Genomic DNA, 19283 nt, shown 5'->3' with positions numbered 1-19283 from the left:
AGGAAACATTGATTGACAAAGATTGAATTTCCCAGAAAAAGAAAACAACTAATAATAAATCGTCTTTTCAGACATAACGGTCACTATTATGACTGATGTTCCGTGTAACAGGCTACAGAATGATGTGCCAGTCAAAGGGTTAATGCCGTCGCCAAGGCCGGACTAAAATAATGACGGGACCCCCTTATAAGAAATTCGGAAACCCGGAAAAATTGAAAAAATAATATCAATACGTTAGCTTTGTGGTATCAACACATCAAAAAGTACACAATGTTTTCCAAATGGGGGCCCTTTTGGACCTGGAGTCTAGGGTTATAGCCCCCCAAGCCACTAGCTTAATACGGCCCTGTAGGTCGCTCTACGTGTAGAGTACGCATTAGTAGTCGCTGAGATCTCGATCATTCCCAATTTATTAAATTTTTATTTCAAATTCTAGTCTAGTTCCAACCATCCAGATACGACTTCCATACAATCTTCCTCCCTAGCTCAGATTGTTGGCCTTTTTTCTACGCTATTAATGAACTTCTCCGTGTCGTCCGCTATGATGACAAAAGACGTGGCACCGCTTCAAATTCTTACTCAAGACTGGCAGTCGCGGATCGATTGTTTAGTCGATGGTCTGCGTTTTTTGACTTTTTTGTCGAGCAACTATGATACACAACAAAACGGTTGTTCAACTAAAAGTTGTATGTATATTCTAGCCCTTACGTTGTACGTTAGACATAGTGGACACGAAAATTTGATGCCCGTTTCATTGCAATGTTTTTCAACAAAAAATCAATCAATATATTATTTGTTAATAGCCTAAATGCGTATTACTATTAATTTTTTTGTTTTGTAAAAAAATAACAACACTTAACTTATCTAAAACAAGATAAGGATCATTACATATATCTTGGTTACCAATTTAATCATTTTTGTCAATTAATTTTCTCTTTCTTCTTCTAATTTATTTACCTACATATTTTTTTTTACTTATTACCCTATACTTTTTCTGAAGCCAAGGTAATCATAAAAATGCTCTAAGTTCGGTACTACCAATTTTAGTGGTACGGATGGTACCGGACGTTTTGGCCATCCAGTTGATGTTTCTACACCCGAAAAAAGTTGGAAACTTCAGACGCGCCCTCGTATATAGTAGTTACGCAAAGTCCAAATATCTAAATAGAGAAGAAGAATTTCACATAAAAAAATAATTGATAACATCTTATCATATTCGTATTAACTAAAAAGTGGCGTCGTTAATATTATCCAGATTGTATACTGCGTTATTGTATTTAATAACGAATTATAAATTCTTGAGGGAATTAATCTGAATCAGTCAAATCTGAACTAGTAAATGGCAATTTAATAGCTTTAAAAGTTCTGTAAAAGACATTCAACTTGATAAAATCAAGAAAATTTGTCAAGAAAAACACTATTACTTAGATATTGATTTTTTTTCTATCTAATATATATTTTCTATCATGCAGTGTATGGAAATTTTTTTTGATACGTTAGTAATAATAATTGCAGCCATTAAATAAAATCTTAATTTCCTAAGTGAAAATGAAATTATTGCTCATGTTTTAAGCGAAATTACATTTTAAATGTTGGCAGCATCGGTACCAATATCCAATGTTGTAGGATTTACTGTCAAAATCAGGCAATAGTGTGAAAATTTTCCCATTTTGTGGTTTTTGAATAATTATATTAGTTAATTACAGTTTAAGATATATTATTTCTACAACAATTCAAAAGAAAGTACCGTTAAAAATTTTGCTATTATATTCTATGAATGGTAACTGTAGTAAACATATATAATTATTTCATGTCACCTGGAAAAAAATTACGACGTGGCAACTATGTAAAATATCTGTCATTTATAACCTGTAAAAGTTTATACGTTCTTTTTTCATATGAATCATTATAAACAAACATACATATTAATTAATCAAATTTAATAAATTATTTCCAATGATCTATTTATCTTGTTTCCTAATCTATGATTAATTATTAATCTGGAATTACTCGTGATGATACTATTTTTCAAGACGAAATTGAAGTGTTACATGGAATATTGTGTGATTATATCGTATCATTACAAATGTCTCTAAATTCGCTGAAAATACACGTTTACCTATTTTTAATACAAGTGGCGCCAATGAAATGAAGTAAAAAAGAATAGATGAAATATTTATTACAGGATGTTATGTACTAATATGGAAATTGTTGGATACTCTTTTTTTTATTACAATGCTTAAAACTTTTATAAACATGTTTAATTTTATAAAAAATTGGTACGTATGCATTGGGATAAACGGATAGTGAATGATGCCAACGAGAACGTTTATGTTTAAATATATGCATTGAAGGAGTTTCTAATAGATCGTATTTGTAATCTTTCGGAATTCAATGGGGTTAAGGAAATAAAAATACGATTTAAATAAATTATTTATTCAAAATTTTTACAGCTATACAATCTATACAACACAGAACAATATAAATATTTCTAAATATCAAAAATATAATTAAAATTAGGTAGTTTTCTTTCAATTCTTTTAAATAAAAATAGAATACGTACAAACAAAAATTTTTGTCTTTGAGAAGATTGATGGTTCTGATAGCTAAGAGAACTGTTTACCAGCACCAAATCTTATATAAAACAAAGAAAATTGTCAGAAATTCTGAATTATTTTGGAAGAAAAATATGAAAACATATAGTTAGGTTGAAAAATTAATAAAAATGACTAGGAGACTCTCAAAACTATTAGGTTCCTGAGAATATTCAATCTTTTTTATTACATAATTGAGAAAAAAAACAACCAAAGGGCCAAAATAATATGTTGTATAAGAAATAATTAATGTTAAGTATCCGACAAGTGGTCTTTTGCTTCTACCACTGCTTTAAAAGAAAAAAACAACAAGGTTCTGATAAAATACAAAGAAAAGTAAAAATTCTGTGAAATATGAAGAAAATGATATCGCCACTAGGTGTCAGCATCAAAATACATTTAGTTGGAAAAACATCAAAACCATGAATAAACAATTAACATAGAGCAAAAGAAAACCAACAAAATAACCAAACAAGAAGTTCCAAATGTAATAAATAGTTTTTTAGATCTGCCACTGCTTTCAAAGAAAGAAAAAACTGAATAAGTATCCAATAGCACAGAAGGAAAAATGAAAATGCTGAGATGAAAGTAAGAAAACGGACTCCAATTCCAAAGCATGGAAATCGCAAATAAATAATTATATACAGTAGAAAAAAGAGAAAAATGCAGTAGAAGTTCCAGTTTTCAACAACTGGAAATTCCACATCGGAAATTAGGAATATAATGGCACATAAAAGGGTAAAAAATTATGATTTATTATGAAAACTATCAGCATAACATATCACATAATCCCGTAGAACCCAGAGAATACTCTATTGAAATTTATATGAAAATCTACCTGTGCAAGTATAGGAATAAATATTTACTATACGATGGAAAAAGACTAACAAAATAAACAAAACAAGAACTTTCAAACACATTAATCACAATTGGTCAGTTAATTCTACCAGTACCTTCAAAGTCAGGAATACAATACCATTAAAAAAAGATGGGAAACTGTGGATCCAGATCTCTGTGTTATAGTTTATAGGAAATTAACCTTGTGAAGCCTGTGAACCATGAATAAAGATGATTATACAGTTGAAAAAGGCCAACAAAATGGCAGTACCTTCAACATCAAGGTGGAAGATTTTGGAATCAGAGTTCTTTATTGAAATTTACTTCAACATCAGGAACATAACAGAACAAAGATGAAAAGCTGCATAACCAGAGTTCTGTGATGAAATTTATCTAACAAAGCATGGGAAATATGAATGAATAATGATTATACAGTTGAAGAACATCAAAATGGCTGAAATAATAACTTCCAAATGCACTAGTAAGACAAACTCTATGATCACTGGTATTTTGGTTCTGTCAGTACTTCCAACATCAGGAACATAATAGAACAAAGATAAAAAATTGCATAACCAGAGTTCTGTGATGAAATTTACCTGACAAAGCATGGAATATATGAATAAATAATGATTATAAAATTGAAGGAGACCAAAATGACTGAAACATGAACTTCCAAATGCAATTGTAGCATCAACCATGTGATGACTAGTATTTTGGTTCTGCCAGTACTTCCAACATCAGGAACATAATAGAACAAAGATGAAAAACTGCATAACCAGAGTTCTGTGATGAAATTTACCTGACAAAGCATGGGAAATATTAATAAATAATGATTATAAAATTGAAGGAGACCAAAATGACTGAAACATGAACTTCCAAATGCAATTGTAGCATCAACCATGTGATGACTAGTATTTTGGTTCTGCCAGTACTTCCAACATCAGGAACATAACAGAACAAAGATGAAAAACTGCATAACCAGAGTTCTGTGATGAAATTTACCTGACAAAGCATGGAATATATGAATAAATAATGATTATAAAATTGAAGAAGACCAAAATGACTGAAACATGAACTTCCAAATGCAATTGTAGCATCAACCATGTGATGACTAGTATTTTGGTTCTGCCAGTACTTCCAACATCAGGAACATAACAGAACAAAGATGAAAAACTGCATAACCAGAGTTCTGTGATGAAATTTACCTGACAAAGCATGGGATATATGAATAAATAATGATTATAAAATTGAAGGAGACCAAAATGACTGAAACATGAACTTCCAAATGCAATTGTAGCATCAACCATGTGATGACTAGTATTTTGGTTCTGCCAGTACTTCCAACATCAGGAACATAACAGAACAAAGATGAAAAACTGCATAACCAGAGTTCTGTGATGAAATTTATCTAACAAAGCATGGGAAATATGAATGAATAATGATTATACAGTTGAAGAACATCAAAATGGCTGAAATAATAACTTCCAAATGCACTAGTAAGACAAACTCTATGATAACTGGTATTTTGGTTCTGTCAGTACTTCCAACATCAGGAACATAATAGAACAAAGATGAAAAACTGCATAACCAGAGTTCTGTGATGAAATTTACCTGACAAAGCATGGGAAATATTAATAAATAATGATTATAAAATTGAAGGAGACCAAAATGACTGAAACATGAACTTCCAAATGCAATTGTAGCATCAACCATGTGATGACTAGTATTTTGGTTCTGCCAGTACTTCCAACATCAGGAACATAACAGAACAAAGATGAAAAACTGCATAACCAGAGTTCTGTGATGAAATTTACCTGACAAAGCATGGGAAATATTAATAAATAATGATTATAAAATTGAAGGAGACCAAAATGACTGAAACATGAACTTCCAAATGCAATTGTAACATCAACTATGTGATAACTAGTATTTTGGTTCTGTCAGTACTTCCAACTTCAGGGACATACCAGAACAAAGATGAAAAACTGCATAACCAGAGTTCTGTGATGAAATTTATCTAACAAAGCATGGGAAATATGAATGAATAATGATTATACAGTTGAAGAACATCAAAATGGCTGAAATAATAACTTCCAAATGTACTAGTAAGACAAACTCTATGATAACTGGTATTTTGGTTCTGTCAGTACTTCCAACATCAGGAACATAATAGAACAAAGATGAAAAACTGCATAACCAGAGTTCTGTGATGAAATTTACCTGACAAAGCATGGGAAATATTAATAAATAATGATTATAAAATTGAAGGAGACCAAAATGACTGAAACATGAACTTCCAAATGCAATTGTAACATCAACTATGTGATAACTAGTATTTTGGTTCTGTCAGTACTTCCAACTTCAGGGACATACCAGAACAAAGATGAAAAACTGCATAACCAGAGTTCTGTTATGAAATTTATCTAACAAAGCATGGGAAATATGAATGAATAATGATTATACAGTTGAAGAACATCAAAATAGCTGAAATAATAACTTCCAAATGCACTAGTAAGACAAACTCTATGATAACTGGTATTTTGGTTCTGTCAGTACTTCCAACATCAGGAACATAATAGAACAAAGATGAAAAACTGCATAACCAGAGTTCTGTGATGAAATTTACCTGACAAAGCATGGGAAATATTAATAAATAATGATTATAAAATTGAAGGAGACCAAAATGACTGAAACATGAACTTCCAAATGCAATTGTAGCATCAACCATGTGATGACTAGTATTTTGGTTCTGCCAGTACTTCCAACATCAGGAACATAACAGAACAAAGATGAAAAACTGCATAACCAGAGTTCTGTGATGAAATTTACCTGACAAAGCATGGGAAATATTAATAAATAATGATTATAAAATTGAAGGAGACCAAAATGACTGAGACATGAACTTCCAAATGCAATTGTAACATCAACCATGTGATGACTAGTATTTTGGTTCTGCCAGTACTTCCAACATCAGGAACATAACAGAACAAAGATGAAAAACTGCATAACCAGAGTTCTGTGATGAAATTTACCTGACAAAGCATGGGAAATATTAATAAATAATGATTATAAAATTGAAGGAGACCAAAATGACTGAAACATGAACTTCCAAATGCAATTGTAGCATCAACCATGTGATGACTAGTATTTTGGTTCTGCCAGTACTTCCAACATCAGGAACATAACAGAACAAAGATGAAAAACTGCATAACCAGAGTTCTGTGATGAAATTTACCTGACAAAGCATGGGAAATATTAATAAATAATGATTATAAAATTGAAGAAGACCAAAATGACTGAAACATGAACTTCCAAATGCAATTGTAACATCAACTATGTGATAACTAGTATTTTGGTTCTGTCAGTACTTCCAACTTCAGGGACATACCAGAACAAAGATGAAAAACTGCATAACCAGAGTTCTGTGATGAAATTTATCTAACAAAGCATGGGAAATATGAATGAATAATGATTATACAGTTGAAGAACATCAAAATGGCTGAAATAATAACTTCCAAATGCACTAGTAAGACAAACTCTATGATAACTGGTATTTTGGTTCTGTCAGTACTTCCAACATCAGGAACATAATAGAACAAAGATGAAAAACTGCATAACCAGAGTTCTGTGATGAAATTTACCTGACAAAGCATGGGAAATATTAATAAATAATGATTATAAAATTGAAGGAGACCAAAATGACTGAAACATGAACTTCCAAATGCAATTGTAGCATCAACCATGTGATGACTAGTATTTTGGTTCTGCCAGTACTTCCAACATCAGGAACATAACAGAACAAAGATGAAAAACTGCATAACCAGAGTTCTGTGATGAAATTTACCTGACAAAGCATGGGAAATATGATTAAATAATGATTATAAAATTGAAGGAGACCAAAATGACTGAGACATGAACTTCCAAATGCAATTGTAACATCAACCATGTGATGACTAGTATTTTGGTTCTGCCAGTACTTCCAACATCAGGAACATAACAGAACAAAGATGAAAAACTGCATAACCAGAGTTCTGTGATGAAATTTACCTGACAAAGCATGGGAAATATGAATGAATAATGATTATACAGTTGAAGAACATCAAAATGGCTGAAATAATAACTTCCAAATGCACTAGTAAGACAAACTCTATGATAACTGGTATTTTGGTTCTGTCAGTACTTCCAACATCAGGAACATAATAGAACAAAGATGAAAAACTGCATAACCAGAGTTCTGTGATGAAATTTACCTGACAAAGCATGGGAAATATTAATAAATAATGATTATAAAATTGAAGGAGACCAAAATGACTGAAACATGAACTTCCAAATGCAATTGTAGCATCAACCATGTGATGACTAGTATTTTGGTTCTGCCAGTACTTCCAACATCAGGAACATAACAGAACAAAGATGAAAAACTGCATAACCAGAGTTCTGTGATGAAATTTACCTGACAAAGCATGGGAAATATGAATGAATAATGATTATACAGTTGAAGAACATCAAAATGGCTGAAATAATAACTTCCAAATGCACTAGTAAGACAAACTCTATGATAACTGGTATTTTGGTTCTGTCAGTACTTCCAACATCAGGAACATAATAGAACAAAGATGAAAAACTGCATAACCAGAGTTCTGTGATGAAATTTACCTGACAAAGCATGGGAAATATTAATAAATAATGATTATAAAATTGAAGGAGACCAAAATGACTGAAACATGAACTTCCAAATGCAATTGTAACATCAACTATGTAATAACTAGTATTTTGGTTCTGTCAGTACTTCCAACTTCAGGGACATACCAGAACAAAGATGAAAAACTGCATAACCAGAGTTCTGTGATGAAATTTATCTAACAAAGCATGGGAAATATGAATGAATAATGATTATACAGTTGAAGAACATCAAAATGGCTGAAATAATAACTTCCAAATGCACTAGTAAGACAAACTCTATGATAACTGGTATTTTGGTTCTGTCAGTACTTCCAACATCAGGAACATAATAGAACAAACATGAAAAACTGCATAACCAGAGTTCTGTGATGAAATTTACCTGACAAAGCATGGGAAATATTAATAAATAATGATTATAAAATTGAAGGAGACCAAAATGACTGAAACATGAACTTCCAAATGCAATTGTAGCATCAACCATGTGATGACTAGTATTTTGGTTCTGCCAGTACTTCCAACATCAGGAACATAACAGAACAAAGATGAAAAACTGCATAACCAGAGTTCTGTGATGAAATTTACCTGACAAAGCATGGGAAATATTAATAAATAATGATTATAAAATTGAAGGAGACCAAAATGACTGAAACATGAACTTCCAAATGCAATTGTAACATCAACTATGTGATAACTAGTATTTTGGTTCTGTCAGTACTTCCAACTTCAGGGACATACCAGAACAAAGATGAAAAACTGCATAACCAGAGTTCTGTGATGAAATTTATCTAACAAAGCATGGGAAATATGAATGAATAATGATTATACAGTTGAAGAACATCAAAATGGCTGAAATAATAACTTCCAAATGCACTAGTAAGACAAACTCTATGATAACTGGTATTTTGGTTCTGTCAGTACTTCCAACATCAGGAACATAATAGAACAAAGATGAAAAACTGCATAACCAGAGTTCTGTGATGAAATTTACCTGACAAAGCATGGGAAATATTAATAAATAATGATTATAAAATTGAAGGAGACCAAAATGACTGAAACATGAACTTCCAAATGCAATTGTAGCATCAACCATGTGATGACTAGTATTTTGGTTCTGCCAGTACTTCCAACATCAGGAACATAACAGAACAAAGATGAAAAACTGCATAACCAGAGTTCTGTGATGAAATTTACCTGACAAAGCATGGAAAATATGATTAAATAATGATTATAAAATTGAAGGAGACCAAAATGACTGAAACATGAACTTCCAAATGCAACCAGAGTTCTGTGATGAAATTTACATGTCAAAGCATGGGAAATATGAATGAATAATGATTATACAGTCGAAGAGGTTCAAAATAGCTGAAATCATAACTTCCAAATACATTAGTAACACCAGCTCTATGATAACATGTATTAGGAACACAATAGAACAAAAAAATTATAAAACTGCGATTTTTATAAGCTGTATTGATGGAAAGCAGGGCAAAAAGCGAATAAATCACCTGAACTAGAAAATGCTAATTGCTGGATTTTATATATTTTTACTAGGTAAAGGATTGAATAAGATAAATAAAATTAAATATGAATGAAAAAGTAGAAATTTCAATGGTACATTTAAAACAAAACAACTGCTATCGGAGGCTACAAGGCGACAAACTAGGAAACAACTAAAAACTAATATGAAGAAGAAATAGAAAATTTGATAGAAGACAAAATATTCGAAAATATGTAGGAGATGTTGAGCCCAAACCAAAATTGATCAACTTTCTTCTGGGCCCGAAAATGTTTACCTTTAAAACTTTCCCCAAGGTTCAAATCGGCTCATTTTTCACGCTTTTCAATCGAAAAGAATTTTTTCATCATATTTCTTCGAAGGTACACCCTACTTGCAGTATGGAAAAAGAAAATTTGGGATGAAAAAATCGAGTCCCAACCAAAATTAATCAACATTCCCTCGGGTCTAAAAATTTTTTTCTATTTGTACACTTCACGTGAGGTGTGGATCCAAGGAAAAATTTATTTGAAATAAAATATGAGATCGAGGTAATGTAAAGGTAGCACAAATTAAAAACTTGGTTCAAAGATTTGAATTATGTTGAAAACAAAAAAAAAATATGAAAAGATGAAAGCCTAACAAAATGAAAAAAAAAATTAAATAGATTAATGTTGGAAGGACCCAGAATGGTCAAACTAAACTGTAACACTCGTTTAAATACGGTCGTGAGAAAAGTTTGAAATAAAATAAGTGGCGCGGTCCATAGAACCGATTTGGGCTGTGGGGTAAGTTTAGTTGCGGGCCTAGGGGCCGCACCGGGGCTCAAATATCATTGAACGTAAAGCCTATTTGAAAAAGAATGTCACTGATCAATTCTCAAAAGATAAAAAATTTAAATAACACATGGAAAGTGTGTAAAAAACTACTTTCTAGTTCTAGTAGATCTTCTAATAGCACCGTTTGCGGTAGTACTTTCAGGTGCCGATAATTCTTTTAATAAATTCTTTCTGGCAGTACTACATTTTTCTCCCGCTTTTTTAATTTGGTTTCCACTAGTAGACGGTTCGGTTTTTTTACTTGATCGCTTTAATTTTTCCGTCAGCAATTTCGTACGCGTTCTCAAAACACTTTCTGTAACGGTACCGGAGGTCGAATTTTCCGGAAAAGTCGGTACCGGTGTTTGCGAGATGGTTTTAGTTTTCGTTTTTCTAACAGAACTTCGAGAATAAATTTTAATGATCGGTTCCACGTTCGCGTTCTCTTTGGCTAAATCGCTCGGGGAAAAGGTTAATATTGGAAATTTTTTCATTTTGTTTTTTTCCACTGACGTATAAGTAGGTTTTTCAATTAAAACCGAAACTTCGCTTCTGTTATTTTCCGGGGTTTTCGGTGTTGCTTTATCGTCGGAAATTTGTAATTGGTCCATTTCGAGTTGCAGTTCGCAAACAGGTGCGGGTACTATATTATCGGTCGTGTAGCTCAATTTTTGTAACAGAGCCTCGTTATATAAATCGACGTTTTGTAGTTTCTTCGGTTCCAAAAGTGTCAATAACCTTTTATTAAAGTCCCCAGCTTCACTCTTGCGATTAGTCCTCCACAAATGACTGCTATAATTCAACAAAATGTATCCGTAAGTTGGCATAAAATCAGGTACGACTTGGTTACTTTTCAAATACTTCGCTATATAAGAATCGTATAAATTCAAGGCACTTTGAAAAAATTCTTGAGCTAGGTTCGTATTACGTTCTTTAACGTTAAATAAGGCACCGAGTCTGGCGTTTTCCAAAGCGAAAATTTGGTATTCGTAACAAACGCAGTAATAACAATCACACTTATTTTCATGGGATATATGGTTCGGAATTCGAAACGATGGTACCGTAAAAGAAGGCGACGATGGTGAACGTGGTACATATTTAGCAGCTTGACCGATTTCTTTGTTTCTACAACCTAATATGGCACCGATATCTTTCACTTTAACTTGACAATCTTCTCGATAATTCGACAGAAGATCGGCGTGTGCGAGATACGTCAAATAAGAAACGGTTTGTAATGGTAGGACCAATTTTTGTGTTAGAAGTAGGATTTCTTTGGCGTATACTCGTACTTCTTTCGGACACTTCCAACGATGATACAGATTAACCAGCTCCTTATTGGCTTCAATCAATAAGGATACTGTGTAAGGATCGCCTAATAAAAAAATTGTCAATTAAAAAGTATCGACAACTTTGTGTTAGGTTAAGTTATACACGATACGAAGTTCCAGACTTTTGAAATTTAGTAAACGTGAAGGACTGATGGAAAATTTACTAATAAAAGCCTGGGAAAATATAAAACGATTAAAATACAAGTAATCCTGGAATTGCCTTTTGTTGCGAGTGTTTTATACTATTTTCTCTGTTTCACCTTGTATTTACTATTTATAGAATCGTTAAAAATATACATTAAGCAAATTACACCGTGACAATGGTTGGTAACACTGATTCATGTTTGACAGTTGACTTTTGAAATACTATTTGAATTTGAAAGTTTGCGCAAGTTATTCATTTTAAGGTTAGGTCTTTCCAACACTGCAATTCTGTACGTTTTGTCCTTATTCATGAAACTAAATAACCTTACATATGTCCGAGACACTAGTCACCACATCGCCCCAGATTACCTCGCGCTCATCAAACATTATTTGTCCAACATCTACTTCATAATCCAAGGAAACATTTTCATGAACCGTTTTGACAATAAATCACTATCCTCCTCCCCTCTCCGACCAAGTTATTGGCTACGACATAAACGTAATACTCATATATGGACATTTGATATGGGAAATAACGTCCCTAGTTACGGTGCCGACAATATTCATTTTCTCTGTCGTTCGAGACACTTTATCTATACTGCGCATGCTTGAGAATGCGCAGAACCGAGCTGGAATCTCTGAGGATAAAGAAATCGTTGCCATTGTGTCTTCCTTAGTCGGAGAAGCATCCACTTAGAGAAACTATCCATATATTGATGACACTTCGGTCATTCGGCCCCATGGAAGAGTTTCTCTCACTCCGTCTATCGCAAACCCAACGTTTCCTCAACACTCAATCCCATCATCATCAATTTTTTGAGACAAACATTGATTCGGAACAAATTTTCTTCTCCACTAGTTTGAAAGATCAACTGAGGGTGTCCCTTCCTTACATCAAAGATGTAATAGACAAAATTTGCGAAATCTTCAAACCCAATTAGACACTCTCCTATCTTAATCACATCCGTTAAAGACAAAAAATTCCAATTAACACCATGAAATGTACGAAATCCCCTGCTCAGATTGCCCCCGTTGCTATATTGGCCAGATAAATCGACGTATTTTCGTCAGAGCCAAGGAGCACTTGTCTGTTACTGATTCCGATATTTCCTCCACCCTTGCCCAACATCGTTTCCATACCGGACACACAATCAATTTCAATAGAACCAAAACTATCGATTCACTCCGCTCCGTTCAGGATTATTCGAGAAGCTATCGAAATGTCCCCAAAGGGAACACAAGGGACGATAGCCAGAGATTGCGGACAACTTGGAAACACCTTCTTCATCCACTACATTCCAATATGACTTAGGCCAACAAAAACATTTCTTCTAATACCTCCCGAGAAGCCGATCTCCACACATTAATTACCCCTCCCGCCAATAGGTTCACCATAATTACAAGGTCCAGGCGACTAGTTCCCCAGTTAGTTCAAAACCAGCAGTGAGTGTGTTACTGTCCACAGAGTTCTTGATTAAGGCGTTAGAATCAACCAAACAAAAGGGGTGATTCGTTACGTGGGGTAGGTAGGTTGAGACCACGATGAACGAATAACCACCCTATCCCCTAGTGGTAAATACCCCTTGGTTTCCAGGTTATAATAAGGGAGTTAGGTCCTGGTAGGTGGTTGTAGGTGACGAAAATATCAAAATATATATTTCTGTCCTTTTTTAACGAATGAAGACTTATAAAAATCTCAAATTTTTTTTTTTTTATTATTAATATTGATTGGAAGAATAATTAGTTTGATTTAATACTGCAACAGCTGCAACCTAATAATTTTTTACAGTATTATGATTAGGGTGAAAAAATTATGATTGATGTATACAATATTTTGCTCAAAACTAGTTTTTTTAGAATTAATTTTACGTAATCTCTGCTATTTAAATAACGTACTGCTATTTATATCGATGATACATGTAATTTACTCTATTGCACTTAATAGGATTTATTTTATTTCTACTTACATACTTTTTTTTTAAATACACAAACGTTCAAATACAAAAAGATTCTAGAAAGAAGATTCTACATATTTTGAGGTTATTTTATGCATGACAATATATAAATATTCATTTAGCATTTAGTTGCTTCATACATAAATCACAAGAGATATCTTTACATCTGATTGTAATAAAAATATTGTGTTTATCAAACATGTTTCCTCCTAAAGCATAATACTGTAAAAAATTTATTGCAAAACGACCCAAAATAAGCCGAAATTGAAGAATAAAATTGTTCGATATCTCACCTCGTTTTCGAGATATCGATACTTGAAGTTTAAAAAATTTATTTTTATTTAATATTTGTATATATAAACCTAACCTAACATAACCTTCTCGTAGGGCGCTTTGAGTGTAAAAAGTTAGCTGTAAAAAATCGTGAATTTTTTACAGCTAAAATTTCCTTCGCTTGCGGATTATTTTATTTTATAAATAATGTAAAACAACCGACAATTCTTTATGAAAAACATCAAATTATTCAAGTATATAACGAATGTTAAGTTATATTCATCACAGAGTGATGAAAATTATTAAAAATGGTATATTTTGTTATAAAAATCTGTTTTTTTCAATATAATTTTGGAGTATCAGGGTAAATAATATAAAAATCAAATAAATAATCTTTTGTTTATTGAATTACAAGATTCATATTGAATTTTAAGTGATAAAATATTCATTTGAAACGTTTGATTACAACTTTAAATATCGATATCTCGAAAACGAAGCGAAATATCAAAAAATTTCATTCTTAATTATGATTTATTTTGGCATAATTAAGCTGTTAAATCGCGACGCCACGGAAATCGTAGTCTTCCCCTTATAGGTATTATATCAAACTAATTATTCTTCCAAACAATATTAATAATAAAAAGTTGACTTGCTAGGAATCGAAACTGAGTCCACAGAATGAATTGTGGCGAGCGAGGGAAGCCGTGTAGATATGCAACCGGCGGTGCACTGAGCATGCGCAGCAGCCCGTATCAGACGTGCTGACAGCAATAAACTATTATATCTTTTGGTGCCCTCTAATTGAAAAAATAATGATCGATGTGAGAAAAAAATGAATCAATTTTTACCCAGCACAAACAAGTTTTTTTTTTAACAACAAAAGGAAGCGATATTTTTTTGACGACGGATTCATAACGAGCAGACCACGCAAATTATTTTTACTTTTGTTTCAATCCTAACCTAACGCAACATTAACTTTGACCTTGATTGGATGCTGCAAATATTCATAATCCTAGTTCATATCTAGTATCGTCGCCAAACCAACTGTCGTGTATTCTAATAAGACTCTTGTTTAGAACGTTATACACAGTATAATTTAATAATGACTTTACAAGTTTTGCAGGCAATAATACTCGTTTTATTACGTGCAATGTCATACTCGGACTACTGATGCGCCCTCTATTCCTTAATCTAAATACTAAGATAACAGGTCTGGATTTTAATACGTTTAACCCCAAGCAAAATTGAAGAAATTTCCCCAGGCCCTAAAAAAGTTTTTTTAGTTTTTACACTCCATATGGGGTGTTGATCAAAGGAGAAATCATAATAAGATTTATTTCGTATGAAAAGCATAAAAAATTATGTTTTTGTGCGCGGTCCATAGGCCCGCTTTGTGCCCTGTGAAAGTTTATCTTCCCCAGCGCCCAGTGCGGTCCTATGAACGTACAAGACATAATTTTTTATGCTTTTCATACGAAATAAATCATTTCATTTATTCGAAGGTACACATACTTGTAGTATGGAAAAACAAAAACAAAATTCCTTATCCTTTGAACGATGATTTATGCTTTTATATAAAGTGTACAAAAATGACATAAAATGAGGTGCTTATTAATTGCTCACTAAATTATCAGGAGACAGTCAAGAAATATAATTTCTACATGGTTTAGAGAACTTAAAACCACCATGCCTGATGTAATAAGTCCTAGGTGGGAAGAGATTGTGTAGAGTACAGTGAAAAACATAAACAATTGTGATTGTATCAATAATTTGTTATTTTTTTATACCCTTAAAAACAAAATTCACCAAAAATAGGTACAGGTGATGTGAAGGTAGCTCAAATTAAAAATTTTAATCAAATATTGTTTGAATTATGTCTAAGAAAACAAAAAAAAATTGGAATGTAAAATGTTTTGTTTCACAATGGAGTTGAAATCATGAGTATTGTTTCAAGGACCCAGAACGGTCCAAGCAAACTGTAAAACATATTTAAATACAGTCCCTAGGGCTGTGGAGAAGGTTTGGAATAAAATACGTAGTGCAGTCAATAGGGCCGCTCTAGACTGTGAGGAAAGTGCAGTTGTGGGTCTATGGACCTCATCGGGGCTCAACCTAATCAATACATCTATCCAAATTTGAACTTAAAATTATCAATTTTTCTATACAGGTGAGACTAACTACTATATAATAAAAATTCACTCACCTACAGTGTTATTTCTATATTCTTCATACATAATTTCCGTGGCCAAATACGCATTCATGAGAATACTCTTTTTGTGTGTTTCTATTCCAATATTACAAGGCAGCTTACTAAATTGAGAATTCAAAAGAAACAGTCGACTTCTTAATGTGTTTGAACAATTTTTATCTTTAACTTGCTCTAATAAATTTTCAGCTTCTTTAAATACCTTGTAAGATTCTTCAAAATCGTTGTACAATAAATGTTTGCTTTTATTAATATAATATGTAATACATATTTCTATATGATCTATTTTTGAGAAAGATCCGTTTTCAATGAGATCGTCTGCCATTTTGAGCAATTCCTCAGTACTTTCGTCTACATGCTCTAAAATGAGCCCGATTGCTTTTATAATATTTGAGCTATCGTTTTGCAGTTGAGCAATTTTCAAAGCAGCTTCGAGTGCTTGAACTGCTTTCAATTTGTAACACAATAACTTGAATTCAGAAGATATTCTAACTAAGATATTGTACAATTTATTAAGAGGAAAATATTCAATTTTATCAGTTTTTAATAATGGCACTGTTGTGGTAAAAATAGATAACGACTTTTCGATATTTTTCAAATTTTCTCTATAAACCTCGACGTGCAAACTCTCGTATGAAGATGTTACATCGCAGGCATCTTTGGGGTCATTAAGATCCTGTTCATTTTCCATAGGAACAACCGATGCTGTATTCTCCATATCTTCAGCATTTTTAGCAATAATTTTTTTATTGCAATATCTATAATGTGTATAATATAATATCGCTAAATTAATTTGTGAGGTAACGTTCGTATTATCATTTTTGTGCTTATTCAAGACATCTGCTACTATATTAGATAACTCTTCGTTATGCGGCAACTCTATATCAGCAAACATGTTTACTATAACATTCGCTACGTAATCGTTGTCGGATATTTTTCTTAATTCTTTTATAACCGATACAATAGGAACTTTGCTCTTCCATTTTTTCTTATAATTATCCAATTCTAGACACAATAAAAACTGTTTTTCTGATACATCTAATTTTAATGCCGGTATTTCTTTTTCTAAAACATCCAAAGCTGTAACCAAATTTAATGTTTGAGCTTTTTCTTTAAGATTATACTTTGTTGTTATCCAATTAGTCATGAAGGAATCTCTACTTTCAGGGCATAATATTGTTCCCAAGGAAATGAACCCCAAACATTTTTCACCATGTTTGGCATATATTTGTATTAATAATGCACAAACTGATTTTAGAATATTGTATTTTAAAACTATTGTAGTTTTTCTATCTTCTGATTTTATGAAATTGTTGATTATGAGACAAAAATAATATTTTGCTGTTTCATTACAATCTTGTTGTACTAAATGTATGCCAATGTTGTAAATTTCCGCTGCCAAGTTGTTCCAATATTTAGGCCAATTCTTAGTATTCTTATTGTCGTTTATAAATTTTAAATATATTTTTATTAAATTAACGCATTCCTGATGGTATTTCACACTTCCACTGGTATTTTTATTCGCATTTTTAATCAGAGAAAACATAACGTTAGCATTAGAAAAATACACATTTCCCCCTTCGACTTCTGGAATATGCAAGAATGAATCGACTTTTACTATGCATTTAAAAAATAGCAATTGCACATCTTCAGAAAATGATACCCATTCTTTAGGGTTAATATTTGTGTAATATTCCTTCAAAATTTGTAACATTTTACTCAAATTTGAAACAAAGTCTTTCTTAAACTCAAAATCCATTTGATCAATTTTTTCCATACATTCCATACATTTATTAATTCCTGAAAATTTATCTTTTAATGCCCGACAAGGAAGAATCAAACATATCTGCAGTCCTTGTTGAAATTGTTGACATTTTTCACTATTTAAGACATTTATCAATCTGGAGTTTACTTCGTTTAGAAATTTCAATCCTTTTTCAAAATCATATGTATTTATAATACTATGTAATAAGTGAGAAGTGAGATTTATTACAATTCTTTCAATGTCTTTCGTTTTTAGTCCTATCCGATGTTGTGCAAGTAAATCGAGAATTTCTTTATAATAATCAATTTGGTATTCAACTGATAACTTGATACAAAAATGTTTGAAACAACTCAAAGATAAATTTGCTATTTCTGAAGAATCCCCTAATTGTATGCTTATCCTTAGCATAAGTCTGCTAAGTTTAAATAATATTTCATTACAAATATTATCTTCTACTACAGACTTTGCAACTACATTGTGTAATAATCTTGCGATGTTATTATAAGTATTTATTAGTTTTTTTGATAAATTTTTTGTTGGTAGTTGTGCAATATCTTCTATGGTTATAACATATTCTAACTGACCCTAAGAAACAAAAATTTTAATTGATAATTGCTATAAGTAACCACAAATAGAAATAGAAAGAAATTACCTTATGAATGAAGAACTTGATAAAGTGATACAGTGACTGAACGTAACTAACAATATCAGTTTCTTTTAATTTTATTAGAATCGGAGACAGAATTTTCAATATTCTAAGTAGATAATCTTCCGATATAGTTTCTTTACAATAAACACAGGCGTTGCAACAGGCAATTAAAATGTTCAGAGCTTTTTTGCTATCCAACTGTCCTTCCAAGTTTTCAGTAATATAATCAAAGGTTATTTCGAAATTTCCGTTTTTGCACTCTTCTAGAATTTTGCCATATTGCATTTTATTATTTGTAACAAGAGTCTTGGTCATTATTAGTCGAAGAAATATTTACAATATCCAAACAAAAATTCAAATATATGTCAGTACTAATTTTAATGACATCATCTGTCGTGTTAACTATCAGTTATTAGCTTGTTTTTTTTTACTTGAACTTTGTACACTGGTATTGTACACCAGAGTGCTCTTTGTAATTGTAATACTATCTCTATTATCTCTGCATTTAAAGGTTCCTGCTTATACACTTCGACGAT

General features: G+C 32.0%; 1 protein-coding gene across 1 annotated transcript; it reads right to left on the bottom strand.

The window, feature by feature from the left end:
- Positions 1-9634: 9634 nt before the first annotated feature.
- On the bottom strand, positions 9635-19166 carry LOC130449127 (uncharacterized). Its single transcript, XM_056786813.1, has 3 exons — positions 18751-19166; positions 16331-18683; positions 9635-11799 (listed from the first exon to the last, which is right to left on the bottom strand). The coding sequence occupies exons 1-3, from the start codon at positions 19060-19062 to the stop codon at positions 10535-10537; spliced, it is 3930 nt and encodes a 1309-aa protein (XP_056642791.1). The 5' UTR covers positions 19063-19166; the 3' UTR covers positions 9635-10534.
- Positions 19167-19283: the final 117 nt, after the last annotated feature.

This window comes from Diorhabda sublineata, chromosome 9 (assembly GCF_026230105.1).
Source record: "Diorhabda sublineata isolate icDioSubl1.1 chromosome 9, icDioSubl1.1, whole genome shotgun sequence".
In the NCBI taxonomy this organism is placed as follows: domain Eukaryota; kingdom Metazoa; phylum Arthropoda; class Insecta; order Coleoptera; family Chrysomelidae; genus Diorhabda; species Diorhabda sublineata.
This window is presented reverse-complemented; position numbering and strand designations above follow the sequence as displayed.

What these genes read in the sequence shown, in the direction of transcription:
- LOC130449127 (XM_056786813.1), bottom strand. Translation starts at nt 19,062, where the DNA reads ATGACCAAGACTCTTGTTACAAATAATAAAATGCAATATGGCAAAATT. An exon ending in TCAAGTTCTTCATTCATAAG is followed by an intron (nt 18,684 to 18,750) that starts GTAATTTCTTTC and finishes TTTGTTTCTTAG; the next exon opens with GGTCAGTTAGAATATGTTAT. An exon ending in ATATAGAAATAACACTGTAG is followed by an intron (nt 11,800 to 16,330) that starts GTGAGTGAATTT and finishes TTTTTTTATTAG; the next exon opens with GCGATCCTTACACAGTATCC.